At 32.2% G+C, this 26,063-nt stretch overlaps 2 protein-coding genes across 3 annotated transcripts in view; one reads left to right on the forward strand and one right to left on the reverse strand.

Moving 5' to 3' along the window:
- Nucleotides 1-26,063, reverse strand: part of LOC120767250 (F-box/LRR-repeat protein 7-like) — a 407,584-nt gene that overhangs the window by 116,862 nt on the left and 264,659 nt on the right. The gene's annotated exons all lie outside the window — the stretch shown is intronic.
- On the forward strand, nt 1,826-25,444 carry LOC120767304 (cytoglobin-1-like). 2 transcript variants are annotated; one of them, XM_040093198.1, is made up of 4 exons: nt 1,826-1,962; nt 20,928-21,182; nt 21,518-21,682; nt 24,632-25,444. In XM_040093198.1, exons 2-4 carry the CDS (start codon nt 21,018-21,020, stop codon nt 24,767-24,769), a joined length of 468 nt encoding a protein of 155 aa, XP_039949132.1. In that variant the 5' UTR covers nt 1,826-1,962; nt 20,928-21,017; the 3' UTR covers nt 24,770-25,444. The 2 variants fall into 2 exon arrangements, with proteins under 2 accessions (XP_039949132.1, XP_039949143.1); XM_040093209.1 differs by lacking the exon at nt 1,826-1,962 and adding an exon at nt 11,702-11,953.

Here is a 26,063-nt window from a genome sequence, read left to right on the forward strand (position 1 = left end):
GTTCAGTTACACTCGCACTTAGTACTTCCTTACTTTTATACTCTTGTAGATATCACCTAAAACTATTCTTTTCTCCAGCAATGCGGAAAAGCTAAAGTAAAAGTGAAGATATCCTTGCTGCATCCATTTTGTGCACTCCTTACATCCTTTATTTAACGTAAATATGGGATTATGTATATATAAATGATCAGGATGACTAGAAAGGTTGAAAGCCGGTTGACTGTGTGTCTGTCCGTCCGTCCTTGCTAGCTATAACTTGAGTAAAAATTGAGATATCTCGATGAAACTTAGTATGTGGGTTCCTTAGTACAAAACAAAATTACGAGTAGGTGGGCGTAATCGGACCACTGCCACGCCCGCCCGCAAATCGCCATTAACCAAAAACCTATAAAATGCCATAACTAAGCACTCAATTAAGATAAAAAAAACTCTAACTTAGTACAGAGTATCGCAGAGAGGCACTTGTAGCCAAAATTTTTTCAAAAAGTGGTCGTGACCCCGCCCTCTAAAATTTTAATGTACTTATCTCCTAAACCACGTAAGCTACAACAACCAAATAACAGTGTGAAAATGGATGAAATCGGTGGTTAACTCAGCTCATTCACCATACAACGGTACTGTTAAAAACTACTAGTGTCGGCCAACGTGTATATATAACCGAAATTAAGGGATAATCCTACGCTTAAAATGGTATGTCTGAATGTCAAAAATGGGTTGAATCGGAACAATACTTCTCTTGACCCCCGTATACCTAATATAAAGATTTTCGAACTTCCGTGTGAATATGTACCGCATATATCGGCCGATATGTGAGTTATCTCAACGAAAATATGAGAGCTTGTTTTACTTATAACAGTGTATCTTTTTGTCGAATATAAATAAAATTGGGCTATGTCAGCACCTATATAACTAATATCAGGATTTTCGAACATCCGGCTGACTTTACTCTATATGATTGCTTTTACACCTTAAAGTATTTCCCTGACTTTGTTTCTTGAAAGTTGCAAGAGTATAAAATGTTCGGTTGCACCCGATCTTAACCCTTCCTTACTTGTTTCTTGTTGTAATGATATTAAATATATTGCAATTAATTTTGGTGAAATAACGCATTTACTTGAAGTTTCGTGTCATAATAAAAAAACTTAAAAAATATGTTAATGTTCATACAAGTTTGTATATTTATACAAGTATATGTATATCTATACGAGGCCAGCTGGAAACATAGAAACCTATTTTGTCAAAAATTCCATTTTTTATTTCGTGTTGTTATTCTTTAGTTGGTGTCATTAATTTGGCAACAAAAACGCAAATTATTGCGAACAAACGTTAGAAGATTTACGACAAAATATAAAAAATTGGAAAAACGGTGAGCTCATTTTTAAAGGGTGCAGGTGTCTGTGTATGTATAATGAACACAGCAAAAAAGCAATGACAAGGCAAATATTCTATAACAGAAAAGAAATTAAACGCACGCGTGTATTCAAAAGCTGTTTTCGAATATTAATCGGCATAAGCCAAAGCCGAAGCAGCAGTGGGGGCACAACTGTTTCCAATGAGTGGTAATTTTTATTAGCCGGAGAGCGAGTACGCTCGGTGTGAGAATTAAAGCCACAGTGGCTTATAGCGTTTACGCTAACAACAACAAACAGCAGGCGATTGAACACGCACCGGCATCGATTACGAGTATCAGCCGCCTCTAATTGTCGCTTCACAAGCGCTCCGCCGATTGATTGATCTTTTTTTCGCTTGCTTTGGCCGCTAGTTATTAGCCTAGACCTAGGAACCGGCAGCGGGCGGAAATTTAAAACTAAACCGCTGCGACTCACCGCAATTCAGTATCAGCTCTACGTTGAACTAGTGCGGACGTTACAGTCTAAATTTACGCAATTTGAATTTGTGCAAAGTGTTGCCACTGTCTTTGGGTTTCAGTGCAGACTACTGAGCAGTGTAAAGATTTAAAAGGTATTGTGGCGGATTATTTTGCGATTTTTGACATACAAAATATATTTGTTAATATTAAAAATTTCATTATTTTTAAATTCTGTTGGCAAACTCTTATCATCATCAACATGCTTGCGGTTTATCAATACAAAATTATCGCTTTTGCACAAACAACAGCGTGTTAAAGTTTAAAAATACGTTCTGTGAATTACAGATATTATAAAAGAAATTTTTGGTGGATGGAACATAAGCTTTTGTGTTGGTTCGTTATAAATATTTAAATATTTTGCTTGTGTAATGGAAATATAAAACTTTGATGTGTTTTTTTTTTACCAAAAAGTGTGAAAAGAAGTTACTTAAAATGAAAGAAATCTTGTGAAAAAAGTAAGAGAGTACTGAAATCTGACCAAAGCGAAAATTAGAAGTGATCATTTGTACACAGTGCAAGGGACAAGAGAGGAGGTCGGAGACAATAATTCACGAATCCGGAGTTCCCGTTGGGTCCGATGCTCTAAAATAATGTTTTACTAAATTTCTTCACCAACAATTCGCCACAATCATGCTCGGGCGCCGGTTTTATCTCCACGGCCTTGTTTGCATAAATCGTGGAACACTTTGTTTAAAGATGCGGTAGTGTTTCAAACCTGAGAAATTTTTTATGAATTTGCACTTTATATTTTGTAGTTATGTAAAATTACCGTAATATGACAGGAATCAAGCGAGACACTGATGATTGTGAGATATTTTAATTTAATTTTTTAGTGCAATTTAAATACTATTTTTTGTGGTGTAAAACATTTTATAAAATTATATATTCATCTTTTTAAACCCACTAAATCTTTCGGGCAAGAGACTGACTACACGATAATAAAATGTTAAAACCTTTGACGTCTTGATTTGAGGTGAAGATCCTCTCATCAAAAAATGTTGCGGAGATCAGAACAAATAATAGTTCGAAGGTGCAAAGCGCGGGGAATATTATGGGGTTGGTGGAACATCCCACTAAAGTTGCAAAAGCTTTTGGCAAATCAATAAATGAGATCTTTCATTATCCTAATGGAACACTACACCCTTTCCATTGATGAATTCTGGCCTCATCTGTTTGAGCTTATCACACAATTTGTTCAGCTGATCTTTATTCTGATCATGTCGGAACTAAGTCTTCGGTCAGAGCTCGTAGCCGAAGCTACTACCAGTTGAACTTCCATACTGCTCTGAACTGATGACCAGGGGTTGGACCCAATACGCACAGCCCATTCATAAAAGAAGCAAACGTTCATCAGTCCAGCTATTCCCCGTACCACCAGATCCCTAATATCTGAGTACAACGGGAATTCTGCAATTACATCCACACAGTCCTCGACCTGGGCTACACAAAAACATCCCAACCTATCAGATAGGTTCCTTTCTTTCAAAAATGCATTCAGAGACCCATGCCTTGTAAGCAGAAAACCCAGACTCCGACAGACAGACAAACTCAAGATCCCAAATCCCAAATACTTATAAGTCACTCGAATGTTAGTACTATTGTACCAACAGTTATGCAACCTACACCTGACCCTACCATTTAAAGGCCTCTACTCCCTAAATATCCTTCCCTTTCCACATCATCATCGCAAATCCAGTCATTCCGCAATAATGACACACTCAAAAACCAACAAAGAATAACTTTTTCCAACAGACTGAGTAGCCAATCGTCTCATCATCCTCGTCCTGCTGTATGGTACAGGGGCATGGACGAAGACTACATCTGATGAGTCGGCGTTACGAGTTTTCGAGGGAAAGATTCTGCGAAAGATTTATGTTTCTTTGAGCAGTGGTAACGATGGGCTGTACAAGATATACGACTACATTGACATAGTTCAAAAAATTAAAGGACAGCGGCTACTCTGCTTAGGTCACGTCGTCCGAATACATGAAAACACTTCAGCTCTGAGAGCATTCGACTTTACAACGCTTTACTTTATACACACCGGCTTCAAGAGTCCTTCTAGATGGTGCATCCTCAAGATCAAAATAGATATGTAATAAATGGGGTTTTTCCTGCGACCTAATGTTTATTGTATCGAAATTGCCGAAACGAAACTTGAACTGTATTTTTACGCTTTTGAACATATGTATTTCGTGAAAGCTCTGCAGCATCTAACAATAATATCAATGAACTTCAATGATTGGAGGCTTTTAGAGAGTTAAAGGTTACTTTGAAGTGGACGTTTCGTTCAAAACTCATTTATTAGCCATCCAAAAACAACAAGTAGAATATTTACACCAAATGTGTGCGAATAATTGGATAACCCTAATATATGAGTACATTTGAGTATACCTATTTATAAATAGTATGTATATTTATTTCAGAGAATCAAAAATTATCAATTACCTGTAATTATATGAAAAACTGCAGGAAAAGTACCACTGATTTCCTTCTAAGTATACAAAGTTGATGTAAAATATATTTCTATTTTAAGAGTATAAGAGAGCCTATGGTTTCTAAAAATAAGTTTAAAGAGACTGAAGCTTTTTCAGGTTTGTAAAGGTTATTTATTATAGCATTTATGAAAAAAATTAAATATATAATATTAAAGGCATATTTTTAATCAAATTTCTAATATTGAAAACTCGGTGTTAAGTGCTTGTTTGGAAAACTTTTTTATTTGATGAGATATCTTCAAGAAATTTGAGTTGAGTTATTGTCTAAGACAATAAGGCAATCTGATTGGAAATTGTTCAAATCAGTTGACAATAGCATATAGCAGCCATACAAACTGAACACTCGGGGTTAAGTGCTTGCACAGAAGACTTTTTTATTTGTCGAGATATGTTCATGAGTTTTAGCATGAATAATTGCTTGAGCCATAGTATAATCTCCCAACAATTTTTTTTTTTAATTAAAGCATTATAGCATCTACCTGCCCTACAAACTGAACAAATCAACTTAAGTTCTTATATGGAAAGTATTATATTTGCGAAGTGTATTAAAGCTTTGATGCAGCGAAAGTACCATTTTTCTCGCTTCTTATTAACTTCGCGCCATTTCACAACTTTTGTCTTTATTTTAAGACTATGCATTTATTAATTACGGCATTGTAGTTATAGTGTATTTGTAATTCAGACGAATTCCCAGCTTAATTGAGCCGACAGCGTGTTTGATTGTGCACAATTCAAATTTTATTACTTAATTAATTAAAATATTGTGCAATTTCGCGTTTTCCGTTGAAAAAACAACTTTCAGCAATTTCAGCACTTCACTTCGCTTGTTAACGCTTGCAAATGATTTTTATAGGGCACTAAGAGCGTGGCAATGTTTTCATTACATTTATGAAGCGATGAATAGTGTATCTGCCACGTGTTTTTTGTTAAAAAAAAACCGGCAACAACAACAAAAAAATGCTTACACAACATCTGACCTTTGAAGATGTGTCTTAATTGTTGTGCTCATGTCGCAGCTGTCAGCGGCAGGCAAAAGCAAAAACAAGTGACAATTGATAGGAAGAGAGCTCGTTTATTTGTCGCGTTTTCTATATTTATTGCTGTGACTTTCGTTTCATTTTGTGACACAAAAATTACTTACACAAAGAAAAAAATAAATAAAAAAATAAAAAAATAAATAAGCATGTTGCAAGTAAGCATTTAATCAACGATATTCCAGGCCATAAAGATTTCGTTAAGTCATTGAGCAAATAAAATCATAAAAGTAAATTTTCTATATTTGTCTACATATGTATGTGCCTCCGATAATTAAATAATATTATAGATTTTATTAACATGTGACTTCTCAAAAGCAAATTTATTTATTTGGCTTAGTGATTTCTGATAACCTTTCACCGCACTCCCGGACTAAAGCGCACAGTTTATGTATGCAAATTGATAACAGTATTGTGTTCAAAAAGTATCGCGAATTGTGAATTTTCGCGGGTTACGTATATTCGAATTTCGAATTTTTTGTGGCGTTATGTTGGTACTCATGTCACTCACTTATGCCGACAAGCTCGACCATTTTGAATGTTCATTTAATTGTTGACAGCTGCTTCGCTTGCACGTGTTTTGGATCGTCTTCGATTTTTACCTATTCAAAAAATGGATCAAAGAACCTGCATCAAATTTTGTGTGAAAACCGAAATTAAGTGCGTGGATGCATTCCGAATGTTGACTGTGGCATACGGAGAAGCTACCTAGGACCGAAGCAACGTTTATCGGTGGTACAAAATGTTCTCAGAAGGCCGAGAAGATGTGAACGACGGATAAAGTGCCGGACGCCCGAGCACTTCAACAACAGACGAAAAAATTAATGAAGTGGAGAAAATGGTATTGGCCAATTGTCGAATCACCGCTAGAGAAGTTGCTGAGGACCTAAACATATCGATTGGCTCGTGCCATTCGATTTTTATCAATGATTTGGGTATGAGACGGGTCGCCGCGAAATTCGATTTTGCACGACGATAACGCCCCTGCTCACACATCGTTGCTTGTGCGCGACTTTCTGGCCAAAAACAACACACTAATGATGGCGCAGCCACCGTATTCCCCAGATCTGGCCCGCTGTGACTTTTTCTTGTTCCCTAAACTGAAGAGGCCCATGAAAGGACGACGTTACGCTTCTCTTGACGGGATAAAGACGGCATCGAATGAGAGCAGAAGAAGATAAAAAAAAATGATTTTTTTAAGTGCTTCGAAGATTGGAAAACCCGTTGGCATAAGTGTATAATATCTCATGGGGATTACTTTGAAGGAGACAAAATAGATATTCATGAATAAATAAATAATTTTTGAAAAAAAAAACACAAAATTCGCGATACTTTTTGAACACACCTTATAGTATAACAGTATAACAGTATAAAAAGTTACTCAATCCACTATTTACAGCAGAATATGTTATATGTTGAAGTAATGCCAAACGCATTGTTTCTAAGAAAATGTCTTAATATTGTCAAAAAATCAAAAAAAAAAAAATAAAATTAAAAATGTTGGACAAAAAATATAGAAAAAAATATTTATTTATAGCTAGTGTATCTATCTTCGGTCTTTGTATGTCTCCAGTGCTACCAATCACATTGTGTCATAACATATAGTGTTGAAAAGGGGAGATTTTAAACTTCATTTAACCAAAAAAATCAAATTCGGGGAGGTTGAAAAAAAGTTACGGCTGTTCAAAAATGAGTAAAACCAATGAAGAAATTTGCTACATTTTGAAATTTTGGTATAAAAAAGGGAAGATTTGTAAAGTTTACGTGTAGCACAACAATGGTACGCTCGCTTCCGTTATGGAAATTTCGAAATTTCGATTTACACTGATGGAATAATGTCTCGAGCGGAGAAATAGCAAAAAAGCGGTCGACAAAAATGGGTACATACAAGTATTTATATGAATAAAAATAAGTTGAAGTATGATTAGAAATGCGAAAAGACTTTTTCGCCTACTCGATACGATGTAGTGAATCGTAAGCAATAAAAAACTCAATTTCGATTTTTTTGATGATACGTTGTTTTGAATATTAAGTGACGATATTTAAATTTTTTTTAAATTTCGGAAATAAGTATAGCGTCTTTTTATAGCGTAAAAATGTATAAAAGAAATGTTTCAGGTTTTTCATTGGGCAGTTTTTATACCTATACCTTATAATTGTGCGATCTGCAAACTTTTTTCGGAGATTATATCATTGTCTTCCATAAGAGGCTGTGCAAATTTCGTGAAGATATCTTGTCAAATAAAAGAAGTTTTCCATACAAGGACTTGATCGCTCAGTTTGTATGATAGTCAGTTCTTTGTCGTCGACATAGTTAAGGAAGGGCCTCTGGATGCTTCTAGAAGGCGGTTCTACTTCAAGCTGACGACTGCATGGTTGATTTCTACGAAAACACTTCTTGCTTGGAGCGGAGCCGAATCCTAGGAGCATCAAGAGGTCCTTCTTTAACTATGGCGACAACATAGGACAATAGTTGGGCAGACTTCGGACGCGACTCAGTTCAGACATGTTCTGAGAGCCATTCAGAGTGGAGCCATAAAAACCTTCACCGACTCCCTCTGTGGATGCAGGCGAAGAGCTCGAGTTGCCGCGAATATCGAGAGTGACTCTCGCGCAGCTTCGTTCTCAATACTGTAGCTATCTGAACCTTGCCACCCTAACGGGGACTAGACGATCGTTACAACAACAGCAGCCGTTTCTTAATCTCCATTATGATCTGATGAATGCATCTTGTTTTCCAGGCTATGATATTTCAAAATTGTTGTTAATTAGAACTAAAAATTAAGTATTTTCCTTAAATATACCGTTATTGGCAAAATTAAAATAAAATATTTAACGTTGTAAAGCAAACGCCTCAAGGTTGCCACTTTTTGTTAAGAATATTATAAAATTTACAGCTAAGCTCGAAAAATGCTTGATTTTTTGTTAAAAAATAAAAATATACAATTTTTAACATTTTGATATTATTGTCAAAGCTGTCTCTTTACACGAAATAAGCAATCGGCGTTCAACGCATTGCCACCATTTTCGAGTTTATTAATTTTTGTTCGACATTTTTGGTGTTTTTTTTTGTAATTTTATTTAATTGTTTTTTGTATTTTTTTTTAATTTTGTTTTGTAATTTTTTCAATATCAGAATTATTATTTTTACTGCATTTCTGATAATTTTTTTTTCCTTTTGTTTTTAATTTTTTTTTTATTTTTTAGCACTGTTTTAATATTTTTCATCGTCATAATTTGTTTACAACTTATTTCAGAATTTGAATATCATGTTTTCCGTTTGCTCTCACACTCTTTGCGTTGTTGGAAAAGCTCTCCGCAAAGCTTTGTTTACTCAAGCAGAGAGAAAGATACAATTATGCTCACCAAGCAATTGGCAAGTAGTGTGCCAATAGGGAGAGCACGCTGAAAAACATTTACGTATATATAAATATATATACATATGTATATATACGATACAAATACGTATGTATGTATTATTGCATAAAGCACATTGCCTACAGGTGGTACTTGAGAATTGAGTATTTACTTGTTTATTGCCATAAGAACAGGGTAGTGTACAAAGCATATTTATCTACAATATCTCCACTTATTTGTGCTTAGATATACATACATATGTTTATACTAATAAATATTTTTAAAATTACTTAGAAAACATATGGAAATAAGTGTTTGTATAAATTAGATAGCTTTCCACACACCCATACTTATGGAGAATCAGTATGTTAGATTATATACCAAAGTTCAATCGCATTTTTGGTATTTGTTTTTTTTTTTTTTGCAAACAAAGTTCTTAATAGTTATGCATATAAGCACAGATTATATATCGAAGCGCAAGTGTTTATATAATTGCTGCACACGCCAATTCAAGCAGTTAGCACTAAGTAATTAACAAGACGCCGCGCGGCAGCAGGAAATGCTAACATCATAATAAATGCTGCCTAGAAAAACGCTTATCTAGCAAATCGCTGAGATTCGCAAAACAAATAAAGGTGCGAAAAAACTGTAATTGCATTGAATAAGTGCTAAAGTATTCATTAAACGGAAGATGGAGTCATGTGTAGAAGTCTTTCACTTCCTCTGCTTCCCCGGCGGGTACTGCGTCGAATACTTTCAGAGCTGGAGTGTTTTCATCCATATGGACAATAAGACCTAACCAGCGTAGCCCCTGTCTTTTAATTCGCTGAACTATATCCACGACGTCGTATATCTCGTACAGCTCGTCGTTCCATCGACTGCGGTATTCTTTATGCCGTTGCCAACCACAAATCTTCCGAAATTCCTTTCTCTCAAAACCTCGTAACGCCGACTCATCAAATGTGGTCATCGTCCATGCCTCTGCATCATATAGTAGGACGGGTATGATGAGTGACTTATAGAGTTCGTCGAGAGAGGACTTCAGGTCTCAATTTCCGACTCAGTACGAAGTAGCACCTGTTGGCAAGAGTTATTCTACGTTGAATTTCACGGCTGACGGTGTTGTTGGTGTTAAGGCTGGTTCCAACATAGGCGAAATTATTTACGACTTCAAAGTTATGGCTTTGATATCAAAATCATAGGCGTACACCAGCAGCTGTACACTTTAATTAACATTGTACCTTCTCTATTCAGATCTGTAGCTCGATTTATTTCTTCTAAGAGTAGATTGAAGAAGTCGCATCATTGGGAGTCGCCTTGTCTGAAACCTCGTTTGGTATCGAACTGCTCGGAGAAGTCTTTCCCGATCCTGACGGAGCTTTTGGTATTGTTCAACGTCAGCTCACACAGCTGTATTAGTTTTGCAGTCATACCAAATTCAGACATCGCGGTGAAAATTGTCCGAAGCGAGTTTGGCTATTGTAGCTTTAGTGGTCTAGGAGATATGCACATTTAACTTATTAGAGGGTGAAGCTACGCCCACTTTTTCAAAATGTTTTGCCCACAAGTGCTCTGCTTGCTAGTACTTCCTTGGCAACGTAGTACAGGGTAGCTTGCAAATATTTGGCGCCTTTCACAACAATAAAACAACAAATTGTAAACAAAATGTATTTCAATTTTACGTACATACATACATATGAGTACTTGATATATACATATCATGTATATATATGTAATAACTGCCTGTGGCCAACTGTCAAATGTAATGGATTTATATAAAGTCAAGTACCGCGCTTGTCTTTCATAGAGATATCACACAGTATTAATATATTAGTAGCTTATCTGTCAAATAAATAGTTAAAAAAAAGCACACACACACACACATAGACCACAAACATGTTTACACACATCCTCATGGGCCGGCATTGATAAAATAGTTACGCTCTTTCTCATGCTCTCAGCAAGCGTCAAATTGAGGTGGTTATCTAAGCATCAAGATAAGCAGAGAAACTCATGGCCGAGTTACCAAATACGTGAATTTACAAAAAATGTAATAAAAAATAAATTTTGCTTCATTTTTAAAATTTAATGGACTTTCAAGGAATTTCTCGAAACTACATGACTCCAAGTTTCTGCAGTGATTACTCGGCCATAAATGAACCGATCTGTACGAATTACAAATATTTTCGACATATTCAGCATATAGGTTTCCATACCATGGAACCGGTTTTTAGATCAGATCAAAAATTAAATTGAATTTTGGCGGTCAAGAACGATCAACATTTTGGGTAGGTTAGATAAATAGGCTAATATTCTTGAGACCATGAATAATTCCTTGAACTGCAAGAGACGCTTATTCGTTATGATGACCAGAACTCCTAAGTACGGATCAAAAAGACGGTCGTAAATCTACAAAAAAAAAAAGTTTTCTATAAAATTCAACATTTTTTAAATATCTTTTTTCTGCCATTTCTTCATCTTTTTTTTGATTATTTTTTCGACCGCAGGTCATTTTACGGAGAATATCTTAAAGTAGCGATTTTTTTGGGCTTCATCTACGTAGATGGCCCGAATCCTTTCTGCAATAGATTTCTTTTTAATTTTTTCTTAAAAAATTTTACTGTGTTTGCTGAAAAGTTGTGGAATATTTCTAAAAAGAATTGAAAAAATGTCGAAATCTTTTTTTATTTTAATTTTTGTTTTTTTTCATTTAAAAATTCGTCTTATTTAAAGCCATCACACTGTGCCCTTTTAACATTTTTGCCCCCAAATTAACCCCAAACGTAAATAATTTGTTTAATAATCACTGCAAAACCTTTGGTAACCCTAACCCATATAGACAAGAACAGAAAGTTTACAACAAACGCTCTGCATTGGCGCGCTGAGAGATGAGTGCACAGCCAGAAGCTCCGCTGAGCGATTGACAATTTCGATTGCAACCAAATCAGTGATGATTTACATGAAAACGAGTGCGGACGAACTTTGTAGACGGTAGTGGTGCCGAACATAGTGCATGGATTTAAAGCTAAACAACAAATAGTTAGTTGCTTACTGCTAGCATACGAAAGGAACGCAACTGGACGTTAATACTCGCAACAAAACAAAATAAATGAAGGAAAGCAATGCAAATAAGAAATACGCATAATAAAATTGATTAGAAACATAGTATATAACAACACGCGGCATAATTGAAGGTAAAATACGATATGAAAATGATAAGGCAAAAGAAATTAAGCAAATTACGGCACACGGTGGCAAGCAATGGCACAGCAGAGCGGCAGTGCAGCAAAAGAGTAAACAAAACGCAAGCAAAAAGCAAAAGTGACGATAGATTAAGTAAATAAATATATATGTGTATATGTATATGATACACAGAAAGGGGGGTGGATAGCGTGGCGCAATTGAAGGGGCCTGTCAGTGCGGCCGTTGTCAGAGAGAACGGCGTAAATAGATAGCAGCGATATTGTTGTGCTTATGTGTGTGCACTGAGTTTATTTCATGTAAATAAATGCATATATGTGTATGTGCGTGCACGTGTGAAGCGCAAAAGTGTCTTAATATACAAGTGAAGGCATACTTTAAGGCGCAACAACAGTTTGTTCGCGTGAATGGCAACAAAATTAAAGCATAAATGCGTAATGCAAAAATACAAAAAAAGCAAATAATTAAATACAAAATTGAAAAATTCAAATTGTTTGAAAAATGCATTGGAAAGAATTAAATAAATAAAAAATTATAAAAATATTTACAATATATTAATAAAAATAATTAATACATATTAATACGAAAATACGAAAAAACGGAATAATAAACTACAAAATCGAAAAATATAAATCGTGTAAAAAATGCATTGAAAAAAATTAAATAAATAAAAACTAAAAAAAAGGTTTTAAAATAGTTATAAAATTTAAACGTAAAATATTAATATAAAAATACAAAAAAAGTAAATAATTAAGTACAAAATTGAAAAATGGCAATTGTATGAAAAATGCATTGAGAAAAAGCAAATAAATAAAAAATTAAAAAATATGTATAAAGCTTAAGCAAAAAATATTTACACAAAAATACAAAAAACGAAAATAATAAAATACAAAATTGAAAAATATAAATTGTATGAAAAATGCATTACAAAAAATAAAAAAAAAAAATATATGTACATATATCTAAAATATGTAACATACACATATGTATTTATAAACCATACATTTATAAAGTGCCACGTCCTCGAAAAGCGAAAGTGAAATGTCAGCAAAGCGGGAACTACACCGGAATGCCACATATGCTAGACATTTATGCACTTAAATTTTATAGATTTCTGCAAAGTGTGTCCTTGTGCCTGACGGTAATGTTGCTGTCGCTTGTTGTGGTTGCAGCGGGTGGTTGTTGTGGCTGCATTCTTTGCATTACTTGTTTTTGTATGCAGCGTTTTTGTTTTTTGTGCTATATCTTTCGTTTTCCTTTTTATTATTTGCTGTGGTGCTTTGTATAGCTTCAAGAGGTTTTTACCTGCATTCGTAGAGAGACAGCCACAATGCTATGCATGTGGCTACAACAACAAATAAACGAAAGGAAATGCATTTAATGTGCATATGGCAGATGCACTTAAGCGCGGATTGCTTTTTGACAGGCTTGCATATCTATATATACTTAAGTACTTAACAAAGCAGTGAATTCTGCAGGAGACGAGTTCGAAAGAAACTAGTATATTTGGTACCATAGCGGGAACTAGTAACTTTTTATGGCTTTTTTTTACAGAGATGTGCGCTTCTAGAGCGCAAAAAAAAAATTTTTTTTTTACTTTTTTTTTGTTGCAGAGTTAGGTTTTCGAAAAAAGTCTCTAAGGAGCATTGTAAGCTAATCGATTTTTTTTTATATTTCTTTTTGTTCAATAAATAACGCTCCCCCTTAAAAATTTATGTTCCCCGCTTGTTTCACTCAGCAAAATATATCTCTAAACTACTCCACTTCTGGTTACCAGTTCAGCCGTTACACTTATCCCACTTAATGCTGGTGTTTCACAAGTTCATATCGCTTACCTATTACCAATTGCTTTTGTTTACGTCTCCTTGTAATCATCTCGGTGCATATTACGTTTGCAACTGCAACAACATATGCTTTTTACTTTACGCTCACAATATTTCGCCTCCAAGCGAGTTAAACAAAATGAAAAAATAAATAAATAAATGAAATGTGTTGTAAAGCTTACTACGCTGCAGGCGAAATCAGCGCGCCGAAGACGCTGAAATATGCACACACATAACTGGGTGTTTGTAAATCCTCACATACCGCACAGGATATCTCAGATGTTTTCATGGCCTTCTGCAATTTATCTCTTTACTTATGCATATGTATGTGTGCTACATATCGGCCCTTGTCTGGCATATGCCTCACAAGTTGCAGGAAATGAAAGAAATACGGACAATATGCGTAAAAGCGCAAGATAAATAGGATGAAGGATTTTATTTATGGCTGAAAGCATTATGCCTTAGAATTTATGTAATACCATATGGCATTAGTGCGGAAATTACTTGGTCCGCACTTAGAGGAAACAATATACTAAACTTCTACAAAAATACAAGTTCCAATGGAATAAAAAAGCGAAATATGGAAAAACGTTAACTTCTCCAAATTCCTTACAAGGCCTTGAATTCAATTGTTCAGTTTGTATGGTAGCTAAAAGCCATAGTGCTCCGATATCGGTTGTTCCGATAAATGAGCAGCTTTTTGGGGACAAGAGGAAGTGCGCCAAATTCCTGATCGATACCTCGTAAACTGAGGGACTAGTTTTCGTATATACGGACAAAGGGACATGGCTAAATCGCCACAACCTTTTATGCTGATTATCTTTGTACTTGTATATAAAAATTACGTGTCACGTTGTTTGTCCGCGATGGACTCCTAAACTATTGAACTGATTTTTGCAAAATTTAGAACACTGTGTCCAGTTCGAACCAACTTAGAAGACAGAATAGTAAAAAAAAATAATAAGATAAAAAATACATTGAAAACTCTATTAAATGGATGCTCTATTAAGCGGACATCTCCATTAATCTTGCATATTGGCCGGTCACACAATTAGTTGATGTTTATTAAGTACAATCTATTCAGCTGACAAGGACTGGTAACCAGACATTGAGAAAGCAGAAATCGTTATTTTTTTATGAAATTTAATTGTATGAATACATGCAAAATTAAATCCGGAATATCCGGAACAGTCTGGTTACCAGCCCTGGTCCCTTAATAGAACCTTCCAACTAAGCTTGCAAACAATACAATTATTGACAGAGAAGCTCGAATTAAGAGTTTGGAGCCATAGAAGAGCTGCTGCCAGTCCCATCAAGCGTACATTGGAACAAAGAAGCACCCGGAAATTGTAATTACTATCCCCGGGTAAATGTTATTAAAGAAAAATGTATTTTGCTAAGTTGGTAGGACTGTCCATAACAGCTATGGACGTGATCTGTCAACAAGTTTGTTTACAGTGGCTGCTTAAATCGGTACACCACAATATTGCGTTGAGATTTTTACAATGGATAAAATATCAATCAAAGAATTTGTTTCAAATTTTGTATTTCCAACCAAATTTCGTCAGCGGAACCGATGGGAATATTGAAAAAGGCTTACGGTGATTCAGTTTTATGAAAGACACAGGCCTACGACTGGTACAAAGCCTTCAAAGACGGTCGTTGTCGTTCAAGACATGCTTCATTATGGACGACCTTCTACCTCTTCAACTGATGAAAATATTAAAAAAGTGAGGTATATGGTGCTTGAAAGTCGTCAGGCAAGTGTTTGAGAGATCGATCTCTTGGAGGTCTATCCCAATGATATTGGCAGATATTTTGGGTATGAAACGCGTTCTTGCTCGACTCGTCCCAATAAAGCTGAATTTTTTTCAAAAAGAGTACCGTAAATAGGTTTCTTTGAACTTGCTTGATCGTGCGCATTGTGATCCCACATTCATGAAGGGCATTACAACTGCAGGTGAGACATGGATTTATGAGTTTGACATGCAAGCAAGTCAACAATCATCTGAATGGAGGGGAAAAACGAGCCGAAACTAAAAAAAACTAACGCCAAAGCCACTCAAAAAGCATGATGACGCTCTTTGTTTTTTCCCAAAAAGTGATTTTTTGTCACAATATATGTATTACGATATCTTTCCGACCGTTAATTCTGACCTGGGCACAGATTGTGCCGCCTCAGAGTGATTCGACCACAGTCAATCACATCTTGACATTCTCGTGAGTGATTCACTTTTCTTACCACCGCTTCTGAACTGGCTTGATTTTCTGGCAGTTCAGCAGCGTTTTCAACGGAACTATAAAATTCCAGCCTATGAGGTTTTTTTTGTCCATACTTCGAGCTACTTTTTATAACCAACGAACTTTTGGAAAAATAATGGACTTTGATTTATTTGACTTTTTAAACACAAAAATAAAAATATAGCAAAATAATCATTCCATATTTTGCCACAATAAGCTCTTGTTAACCTAAATTTCGAGCGCTGCAAATACTTGCCCAAAATCAATAGTCAAATACTTCATAAATTTTTCATGGCAAACGTCATGAGCTGCACAGCTTTGACGCTAACTGAAGTATGCATATTAAGGCATTGAACTGCGACAATTCGGTGCCAACTCAATTTTGCAAGCTCTCTGATCATTCCGCTAGCTGTGATTTCTTCATTCGCAATGCAATTTCTTCCAGCCGACGAGTTGGCCTGTCTGCCAACCTCTGTGCATAATTTAATTATAAGCGCAGTGAATGCACGCTCCTTCCGCCTGATTGGATGCCCCAGTTAAGCGTTGGGATGATTTGTAGCAGCAGATATAGATATGTGATTCTAAGCAAGTGTGGATGTCGACATAAGCGCATTCAGTTGTGCAATTCGTGGATTTTCGGTTAATATATGGAATGACTTTTATCCAAGAAGAAGCATCTTTTTCGAACTGATCTCTCGCGTTCGATGTTCTGTTGGAAAGTTTTTAATGCTTCACAATTAGTACTCTCTACTATATTGTGTGTCCAGCGATGTTAGACAACGTCATTATTGTCGATTTAATGGCTAGCCTTTGCTGAAGAGAGCTTACAATATAGAGCAGCTCAAATAATAAATAAATACTATAAGCCACGACTCAATTAAATAGCCTTCAATCAAGCTTAATAACCGCCGAGAGCGTTAATTAAGAAGTTAGTAAGAGCTTAGCTATAAATTGGTAAATAAAAGTCATAACCTGAAACCCCATCAATATTTTGAAATGGAAAACTTTGCGTACTCTCGTGAGACCCAACACTGATACAAATACACTCCACACGTATATATTGCCTCACCATGCCAATTTGCATACAAACAACTCAACAAACGCAGTAATGAAGCTTAGCTGAAGTTGGAAGTCAAAGAACAAACAAAGTGTAGTATCTACTTATACATAGCAGGGCTTTTTGTTATGCAACGAAATACTTTGACTTGCATATGTTTATACTATTTGTTGCCCTCAGGACATTAACACTTGCAGTGTGAAGCGATTGCTTGTAGTCATAATATTTAGTCATATCACAGTTGCTGTTATTTGAGATGCCTCGACTATTTAAAATGTAATGTAAACCTAAACGGAACTTGAAATATTTAATATCAATTTTTAGAAGTGTTTTCGAAAAAATAATACTAATTGAAAAAAAAAATAAAAAACCTTTTTATGCTCCTCACTCATGTACCGATTTGTGTGTTTTTAGAGACATAGTGGCGGTCAGGAAAAAGCTTCATCCTTCTGAGTAAATTTTTTTGAACGGGCATTTAATTTAATAAATTATGAACCTAATGCACAATTACAAAATTTAATGTACTTTAATAACACTATTCAACAAATTTTAAGGAAAATTTGCGTCTGAAGTGCTAAGAGATCTGATTTGAGGTGTCCTAATTACGAATTTTCCACCACGTACCGTTACTTTAGTTTTTAGTATATGGTGATGGTTTGACTTCTTGCCTACAACGCAGAATATCCTACGCATTAGGAAATTTTTACTATCATTTTCGGTTTTAGTAAGGCAAATTTAACCGGAAAGAGCCTCTAACATCACAGTCGCAAAATGACTTTTTTTTTGTTTTTATTACAAACATTTTTAAAATTACAACAATCTTGTCGTAAACAGTCGCAAAATGACTGTTATCTAGTGTAATCAGCGATCCATTTAGAACAAATTTATTCCCTTGATCGCGTGCACGATCTCCAAGAGCACCTTCAAAAAAAGTTATTATGTAGTGAAGAAGATATTTTTGCTTAAAATAATCTCAAATCCAAACTGCAAAAAAAAGTATTATAACAATAGATGTTTACAAGTAACAACTGAAGGGCTAGTTGCAAATTTTGATTTCTGACAAAATGGCGTTATCCCAAAAAAATATCAGTTTTTTGTGAAACAATTTACGCTTAAAAAATCGAGACTATTTTCCAAATTCTGACTTCTTCGATTAAACCTTATAAATATTTCTAAGAAGATCGCTTGAAACCTTCAACTTGAGTGTTCCAAACGTCTCGAATAAAAATTTTACACCGACGCTAGGTAAAAAATCTCCAAATCTCAAATGCGCTTATATCTCCCAAACTATTCATCGAATAAACTTGAAAATGTTGCAGATTATTAACGTGGTATTCTAGTCTAGAGGCATGAAGAACTTCAGATATTTTTTGAGGTATTAGTGTCGTAAAAATGGTTAAATTTTTCTGCTATTCATTTTTATACCCCAAACAGCGTATACTAAGTTTGCCAAGCCGAAAGCTAAACGCCTGAGATCCAATTAAGTATGGTATCGTCACCTAAAATGCAAAAGAACGTGTTATCAAAAAAATTTGAATTTTTTATTCCTTACAATACACTACATCATGTTACATACATATACATATGTAGTAAGCAATTTTCAGCTTCCACAGTTAGATATAACCAATATATAACCATTTTATAACCAAAACACAAATTTCGTTTCAATTTGAGTGGTGTCTATTATATCGTTTTCCCACGCCTGTAAACTTATTAAAAGTGATGTTACGTTATTTTACATTTTAGGTAATGTTATGTAAATGATCGGCATGATGAGCTGAGTACATTAGGTCTTGTCTGTCTGTCCGTTCGCCTGTCTACATATATGCGACTAGTCTCTGAGGTTCTGAGTAATCGGTTTTAAATTTTGCACCTGTATTTTTCGCACCTAAAATAATATGAATTTTGAAAAATCGATAAAATTTAAATATCGTTTTTCGATTTTCGATTAATCGATAAAATAAAAAATATCGATATCGATTTTAGATTTTTTTATTTTATTATTATTTTTTTTTTTTTAGTCTGAAATAGTCTTTCTTAATATCGAAGATCGGTATTTTTATTTTATCGATTTTTTTAATCAAATCGAAAATCGATAAAATAAAAATAGCATACATTAAGTCTCGTCCAACTGTTCGTTGGCCTGTCTATATACATATGTACATCTATGAGACTAGTCTTTGAAGTTCTTAGTAACGGTTTTAAATTTTGCACCTGTATTTTTCGCACCGAAAATAATATGAATTTTGAAAAATCGATAAAATTTAAACATCGTTTATCGATTTTCGATTAATCGATAAAATACAAAATATCGATATTGATTTTAGATTTTTTCATTTTATTATTATCATTTTTTTTTTTAGTCTGAAATAGCCTTTTTTAATATCGAAAATCGGTATTTTTATTTTATCGATTTTTTTATTCAAATCGAAAATCGATTTTTCTATGAAGATGCCATGAAAAAATCATACTCAAAGCATACTTCAGGGCGCAAGAAGATTGCTTCATTTTAAAAAGATATGCAAAAGTGCAATAACTTTCAAATGGCATCTTATATGGAAAACTAAGTTCAATAAACTGCCGATTTCGTATTACATTAGAAAAATCTTAAAAGATATAGATCTAAAATGCTTCTCATCTCCCTAAAAACAATGTATACGGATTTGTGACTGACCATAAAAACTTTGTTAAACCTTGATAATGTGAAAATATAGCTAACCTTTACAGCTAGTCTATTGTAATGAAACAACCAAATAAAATAATTAAATTTTTCCATAGAAAGTAGAAAAAATCTTTAATTAATTTATTGCGCTTCATCGTCAAGAAAAAAATATATGTATATAGAAAAATACAGGTAAAGCTCATGTTCAAACGCTTCATACAACATTTAGTAATAAAATACGATCTAGCACAAGATAAACACAAATATTTCCATTTCAATTGCCTTGAATTTCCACTCACAGGCACCAACATAAAGCCTGAAATCATGCGACTTACATGGCGTATACGTAACGTGATTTACGCATGCTATCATATCCACTTGAATTATTTACTGAGGTATTTTATAAACTTTCGGCTTGCTTCCCCCGTCACTCCGCGCTATTACTATGGCATTTGTGCCATTTGCTTGCTTTTTCCGCCCTTCGTACCCCTCAGCTAGCGTTCGCAACAAGTTCATTGTCTGCCAGCTGGAGACAGCTTCCAACAGATGTTTACCAAAGAGCTTACCAACTAGCAAACAGTGTAAGTCAGTTGCTACGGCCGACGAGCGTAACTTTGTTGGTTGAGCTTGCGGTTTCCCTCTGTGCACTTTGCCTCTGACAAGCTGTCAAGTGATAGACGGACTAAGTGATTAAAAGTGGATTCGATACACATATACATATGCATGTATATTAGGGTGGGTAAAGGAAAATTATTATTATTTTTTTTTTGCTTAGATGGCTTGAAAATATCGTTTGAATTTTTGCATTCGTACATAAGGATAATCTAGTATCATAAGTATACTTTTTCCTACAGGGCACACAAATTGATTTGTGAATTCCGAGAAAATTCGTGTGTGTATAGGTAAAGGCATTTCGATTGTTGAGCTCGTCTGTTTGTATTACGCCATCAATTAGTGAAAATACACGAAAAGGATTTTTGTACGCGATTAAAGAGCGCATCACTGCCAAGAACCAGAAAAATAAAAGAAAAAATGTACAACAAAAACAAACATCTATTGCTATTGAAAATAATTCGCAAGCGAGATAGAGCATGTGCCAATATGTCAACGTAAATTTAGACTATTATATTTACTATCGATTGTTAATTTTTTTTTTAATAAATTTATGCGTTTTTCCTTTGCAGAAACTATCAAAGACAAGCCAAAGCTTAAGCTTTACTAAATAAAATTTCTTTTGTAAGAATAAAACCAAAGCAAAATTTTATTATAATAAAATGGCATTGAACGCTGAGGATATTGCTGAGATCAAGAAGACCTGGGCCATACCAGTTGCTACGCCAACTGATTCCGGTGCGGCGATTTTGATCAGATTCTTCACAAAATATCCGTCCAATTTGGAGAAATTCCCATTCCGAGATGTGCCAATTGCGGAATTGAATGTGAGTATCTAGATAGGTGTATTTATGAAAATTTATTAAAATAGCTTAAGTCGACTTCAGGTAAAAGCAACATTGGTTGTCATTATTACAAATTGATTTGGAAATCGATAATAAACTTTAACTGAAAAAATATTTCAGAATCACTGGCTTTAAATAACAAAAAATGGAGACAAGAATTATAAATTTGTATTTGACATCAACGGTTTTAAGTTGACTAGTAAAGCTCTTTTAAATATACATAGCTACTTCGCCAGTTTTGGTTGATTTAAAATATCTGAAAGACCTTTATTTTCTATCATAATTTTAGGTTAATAATTTTCTTTAATTAATTACAGAACAGCGCACGTTTCCGTGCTCACTGTGGTCGCATTATCAAGACTTTCGATCAGTCAATCAGCCAGCTGGAGGAAGAGGGTGGTCTGCAAAAGATTCAAGAAATCTGGCAGGGAATTGCCAGTTCACATGTGCAACGCCATAACATTGCCAAGCCATCGTACTTTGTAAGTACTTGAAAAAGTATTTTGAAAATAAATTATTTTGCTTTCACAAATTAGCAAAATAAAAATTTTTCTTATAAATGAATTATGTATCATTAAACTAACTTAATTGATAAAGAAAAATAGTAAAATTATATTAATATCATCTACATAAAAGTTATTTTTGAAAACTTCCGAAAAATTAAAAAAAAAACAATTATTTTAAAACTAATTTTTAAGGATAAAAATTACTTAAAAACTACTTTTTTTTTACTTAAAATAATATTAAAAAAATTATTTAAAATAAAATTTAATTTTTTACGAATACAAAGAAATTTAGCATCAGCTAATTTTTTAACCTAAAACTAATAAAAAAAATTAATTTGCTCTGATAATTTAAATAATAAATACTAAAAAAAAAAAATAAACAATTCTAATTAATTGAAAAGATAAAAATTAGTTGAAAAATAATTTAAAAATTTACAAAATTAAGAAAATTCAACGAAGAAAATTATTTAAAAACTACTGAAATGAAATTTGAAATAAAAAATTAAACTTATATTTTAATAAAATAATTTTAAAGCTAAAAATTTTTTAAACCTAAAATTAGTAAGAAAATTAATTTGCTCTAATAAATTTAACAAAAAAAATTAAAATTAAAAAATAATCTAAAATATTTAAAATTAACAACATTTTTTTTAAAACCCACACACTTTCTTAAAAAAAATCAGGATAAGAATTATTTGAAAAATTCTTAGAAAAAATTAATAATTAATTAAAAAAATTTTAAATTATTAAAAAATACTATTAAAAATTTACAAACTTGAAAAAACTTATGTAAAAATGTTAATAAAAAAATTATTAAAAACTACTGAAAATTAAATCTGAAAAAATAAATTTAAATTATATTTTAATAAAAAAAGTAAATTATATTTTAATCAAATAATTTTAACTCTGTAAATTTTAAACCTAAAACTATAAAAAAAATGAATTTGCATCGACAAGTTTAAAAAAATTTAACACTTGAGAAAACTAAGGAAAAAAATATGATAAGAATTATTTCAAAACTAGTTAAAATAAAATTTGAAAAAAATTAAATGAAATTATTAAAAGTAATAAGAATTGACTTAAATAAAAACTATATGAATTAAAAATAAACAAAATTGAAAAAGATTGATTAGTAAATTTAAATAATTGAATTAAAATGAAACATAACAAAAAAACAATTATTATTAAATAAAATTGAAATTAATTTAAACTAAATTAAAAAAAAATTAATTTAAATTTTTTGTTTATATATAGAAGGTAATATTAAACAGTAAATTTTTAAACATAAATCTAATAAAAAAAAGATTCATATGCTCTGATGAATTTCAAATAAACTAAAGTATTTATCACAAATATTGAATATTTTAAATTTACATGTACATATGTACATATATTAGCCTATAGGTTTTTAAAGAAATATAGATAAAAAATAAAAATTAAATTAAAAAATAAAAAAAATTTAAAGGAAAAAATAAAAAATAATAAACAAATAACTACATTAAATTTAATTAAAGTTATGTTTTAAGTTTTGGAAAATAAAAATTAAAAAATTATTTTAAAATAAAAATTTATTTAAAAATTAACAAAGTTTTAAAATATTCTAATTTTTCTTTTATGAACTTAACTCATATAATTTTAATTTAAATAATTTTTAATTTTTTTTACTATTTTTCTATTTCAATTAAGTTGTTCTAATTTGACATATGTACATAATTCATTTAAAAAAAAAATAAACAAACATATGTTTATTGAATTCTTTCTATATTAAAAAATTCGATAATTAAATTTTAATTTTTGTACACTAAAATATTCAAAAAAAAATAAAAAATAAATTTTTAATTATTTGTAATTAAAAAATAGTTAAAAAAATTAAATTTAAATTACTTAAACTAGTTTTAATTTTTGGAAACTAAAAAATTAAAAAATTATTTTAAAAATAAAAATGATTTAAAAAATTAACAAAATTTACAAATAATTATGCCTAATTAAAGAACTTAATTAAAAGAGAAAAGTAGTAAAAAAAATTAAAAATTAATAAAATTAAAATTATAAGATTTAAATATTACATAAAAAAATGTGAAAAATAATAAATTAAAATGAACTAATTAATTTTGTTTTAGGAAATTTTTTTAAGCCTACAACAAATGATTTAATATAATTAGTAATTTTGAAATAAATAAAGTATTAATCATATATTGGAAAAATTTTTATACAAGTGCATTTACTATGTACATACATACATATGTATTAGCCCATGAATTTTTCAAGAAAAAATTTGAAATTAAAATAAAATTAAAAGTTATATTAAAAATTAAATTAAATTAATAAATTAAAATAAAAAAATAAAATTAAAAATAAAATTAAAAAACAAAAACTAATTAAAAAAAATTAAAAAATTATTTAAATTAAAATAAAATTAAAAGTTATATTAAAAAATTAAATTAAATTAATAAATTAAAACAAAAAAAAAGTAAATTTAAAATAAAATTAAAAATTAAATTAAAAAATCAAAAACTAATTAAAAAAAAATTAAAATTATTTTTTTTAACTAATTAATTTTTAAAACTAAAAAATTAAAACATATTTAATTAAAACTAAATGTTTAAAGCAATTAAGCAAATTTAAAAATTAATTGAAATATATTTCTAAAACTAATAAATTTAAAATTAATTATAAACATTAAAAAATTAGAAAAATATTAAAAATTATTTTAAATAGGATTGTATTTTTTTATATGACTGATATAATCTGATAAATACATTTAACAAAGAAAAATTGATTTTAAAGAAAGTAGTGTATAGATTACGAATCGAAAAAAATTTCATACACATACAAATGTATTTGTATATTTTGCAAAATAAAAATTAACAATTTTTGTTTTCGTTTATACATTTTGTTTTAATTTCATTCCATTTTATGTCGCAGGAACTGCGCGAAGCCATTGTGGAGGTGCTGAGCGAAGCGTGTAATTTGAATGAGCGTCAAGCGGAAGCCTGGAACAAATTGCTTGACATCGTCTATGACATCATCTTCAAGAAGTACGATGACTTGGGCGCCCAATAATGCTGGAATCCCAGGCAGGCGTCAGAGTGCTGAAGTTGTACGCACACAAACACAAAAAGACACATACACCAACGCTAACATGAGTGCCAGCTACAATGCATGCAACAGCAATACAACAACAACGTCTTGAATAAGACGACTTTGTACAACAACGCCGTATACAAACACACACACTAACACAAGCATACACACACACACACACTCACAAACAGCACACACATTTAGGGAATATCAACATTGACGCTTTAACCTGCTTTTGTAGCGCAAATATTTTATTGTGACCGCAAGGAAAAGAAAACAAAAAAACAACAAAAACAAAAATAGGAGTAAACCAAATGAAAATGTCTTGAAACATATCGCAGAATTGAAGAAAATGAAAATTTACACAAAATACTCGTATGTAACTGTAACGCCCCACCCTCGCTAGTGTTCGCCACAACGCCTTTCCACTGTTGCTGCGGCCAACTAACGGTTTGCAAGCTGCTGGTGTTGCTATTCACTTTATTTTCCGGTTTCTTTGCATTTACAATTGTTGTTGTTGTTATTTAGAATATATGTATGTATGTCTAAACGCTGTGTTTGTTGTTATTGTTGCATTTGTATATCCACCCATTAGGCTCTGCAACGCTTTATACACACACACACACTTCCAAACACAAATCTAGATAAACCGAACAAAGGCAGAACGAAAACAAAAACAACAGCCCCAAATGTACGTCTAAAGCTTTTCGTTTACCTCCAAATAAGAAGTGAAGAGTAAAAATAAAATAAAAATATCTTAATTTTTTTGCTAATGGTTTCTAAACTTTGTAATTTTGTGAATAATGTAAAATATAAGTGAATAAAGAAAACAAAAAAATATATAAAAAATAAAAATAAAACAAAATATAAAATGTAAATATGAGAAATTTTTAATTTATGTGTTGAGCGTAAGGAGCTTTATTTGCTAGAAAGAAGATTATATTGATATTTAGTTAGCTTACTTTGACTCTTCCAACAGCTTGAGCGACACATGGAGAGAAAAATACACTGTTTCACCAACTTTACAATATCGATTTGAAAGCAAGGCGTCATTGAAAAAAAAACTTCTTACAAAGGTCAATTGAAAAGTCCCCAGCCTATCATAGCAAATAACATTTATTTGTCCAAATTCGCTTTTTTCTATTCTACATAGTTCCCTACAAGGGTAATACACTGATTATAACAACCCTCCAACTTTCCGATACCATTTTTGAAACACGGTTTGTCCTTTGCTTCAAAATAGGCCTCGATTTCGCCGATCATCTTCATTCGA

Source organism: Bactrocera tryoni, chromosome 1 (assembly GCF_016617805.1).
Source record: "Bactrocera tryoni isolate S06 chromosome 1, CSIRO_BtryS06_freeze2, whole genome shotgun sequence".
Taxonomy (NCBI): Eukaryota; Metazoa; Arthropoda; class Insecta; order Diptera; family Tephritidae; genus Bactrocera; species Bactrocera tryoni.

Bases quoted from the DNA above. Each gene is read 5' to 3' on its own strand.
- LOC120767304 (XM_040093198.1), top strand. From the start codon at position 21,018: ATGGCATTGAACGCTGAGGATATTGCTGAGATCAAGAAGACCTGGGCC. The intron at 21,183-21,517 runs GTGAGTATCTAG...AATTAATTACAG, and splicing joins TGCCAATTGCGGAATTGAAT to AACAGCGCACGTTTCCGTGC. The intron at 21,683-24,631 runs GTAAGTACTTGA...TTTATGTCGCAG, and splicing joins TTGCCAAGCCATCGTACTTT to GAACTGCGCGAAGCCATTGT.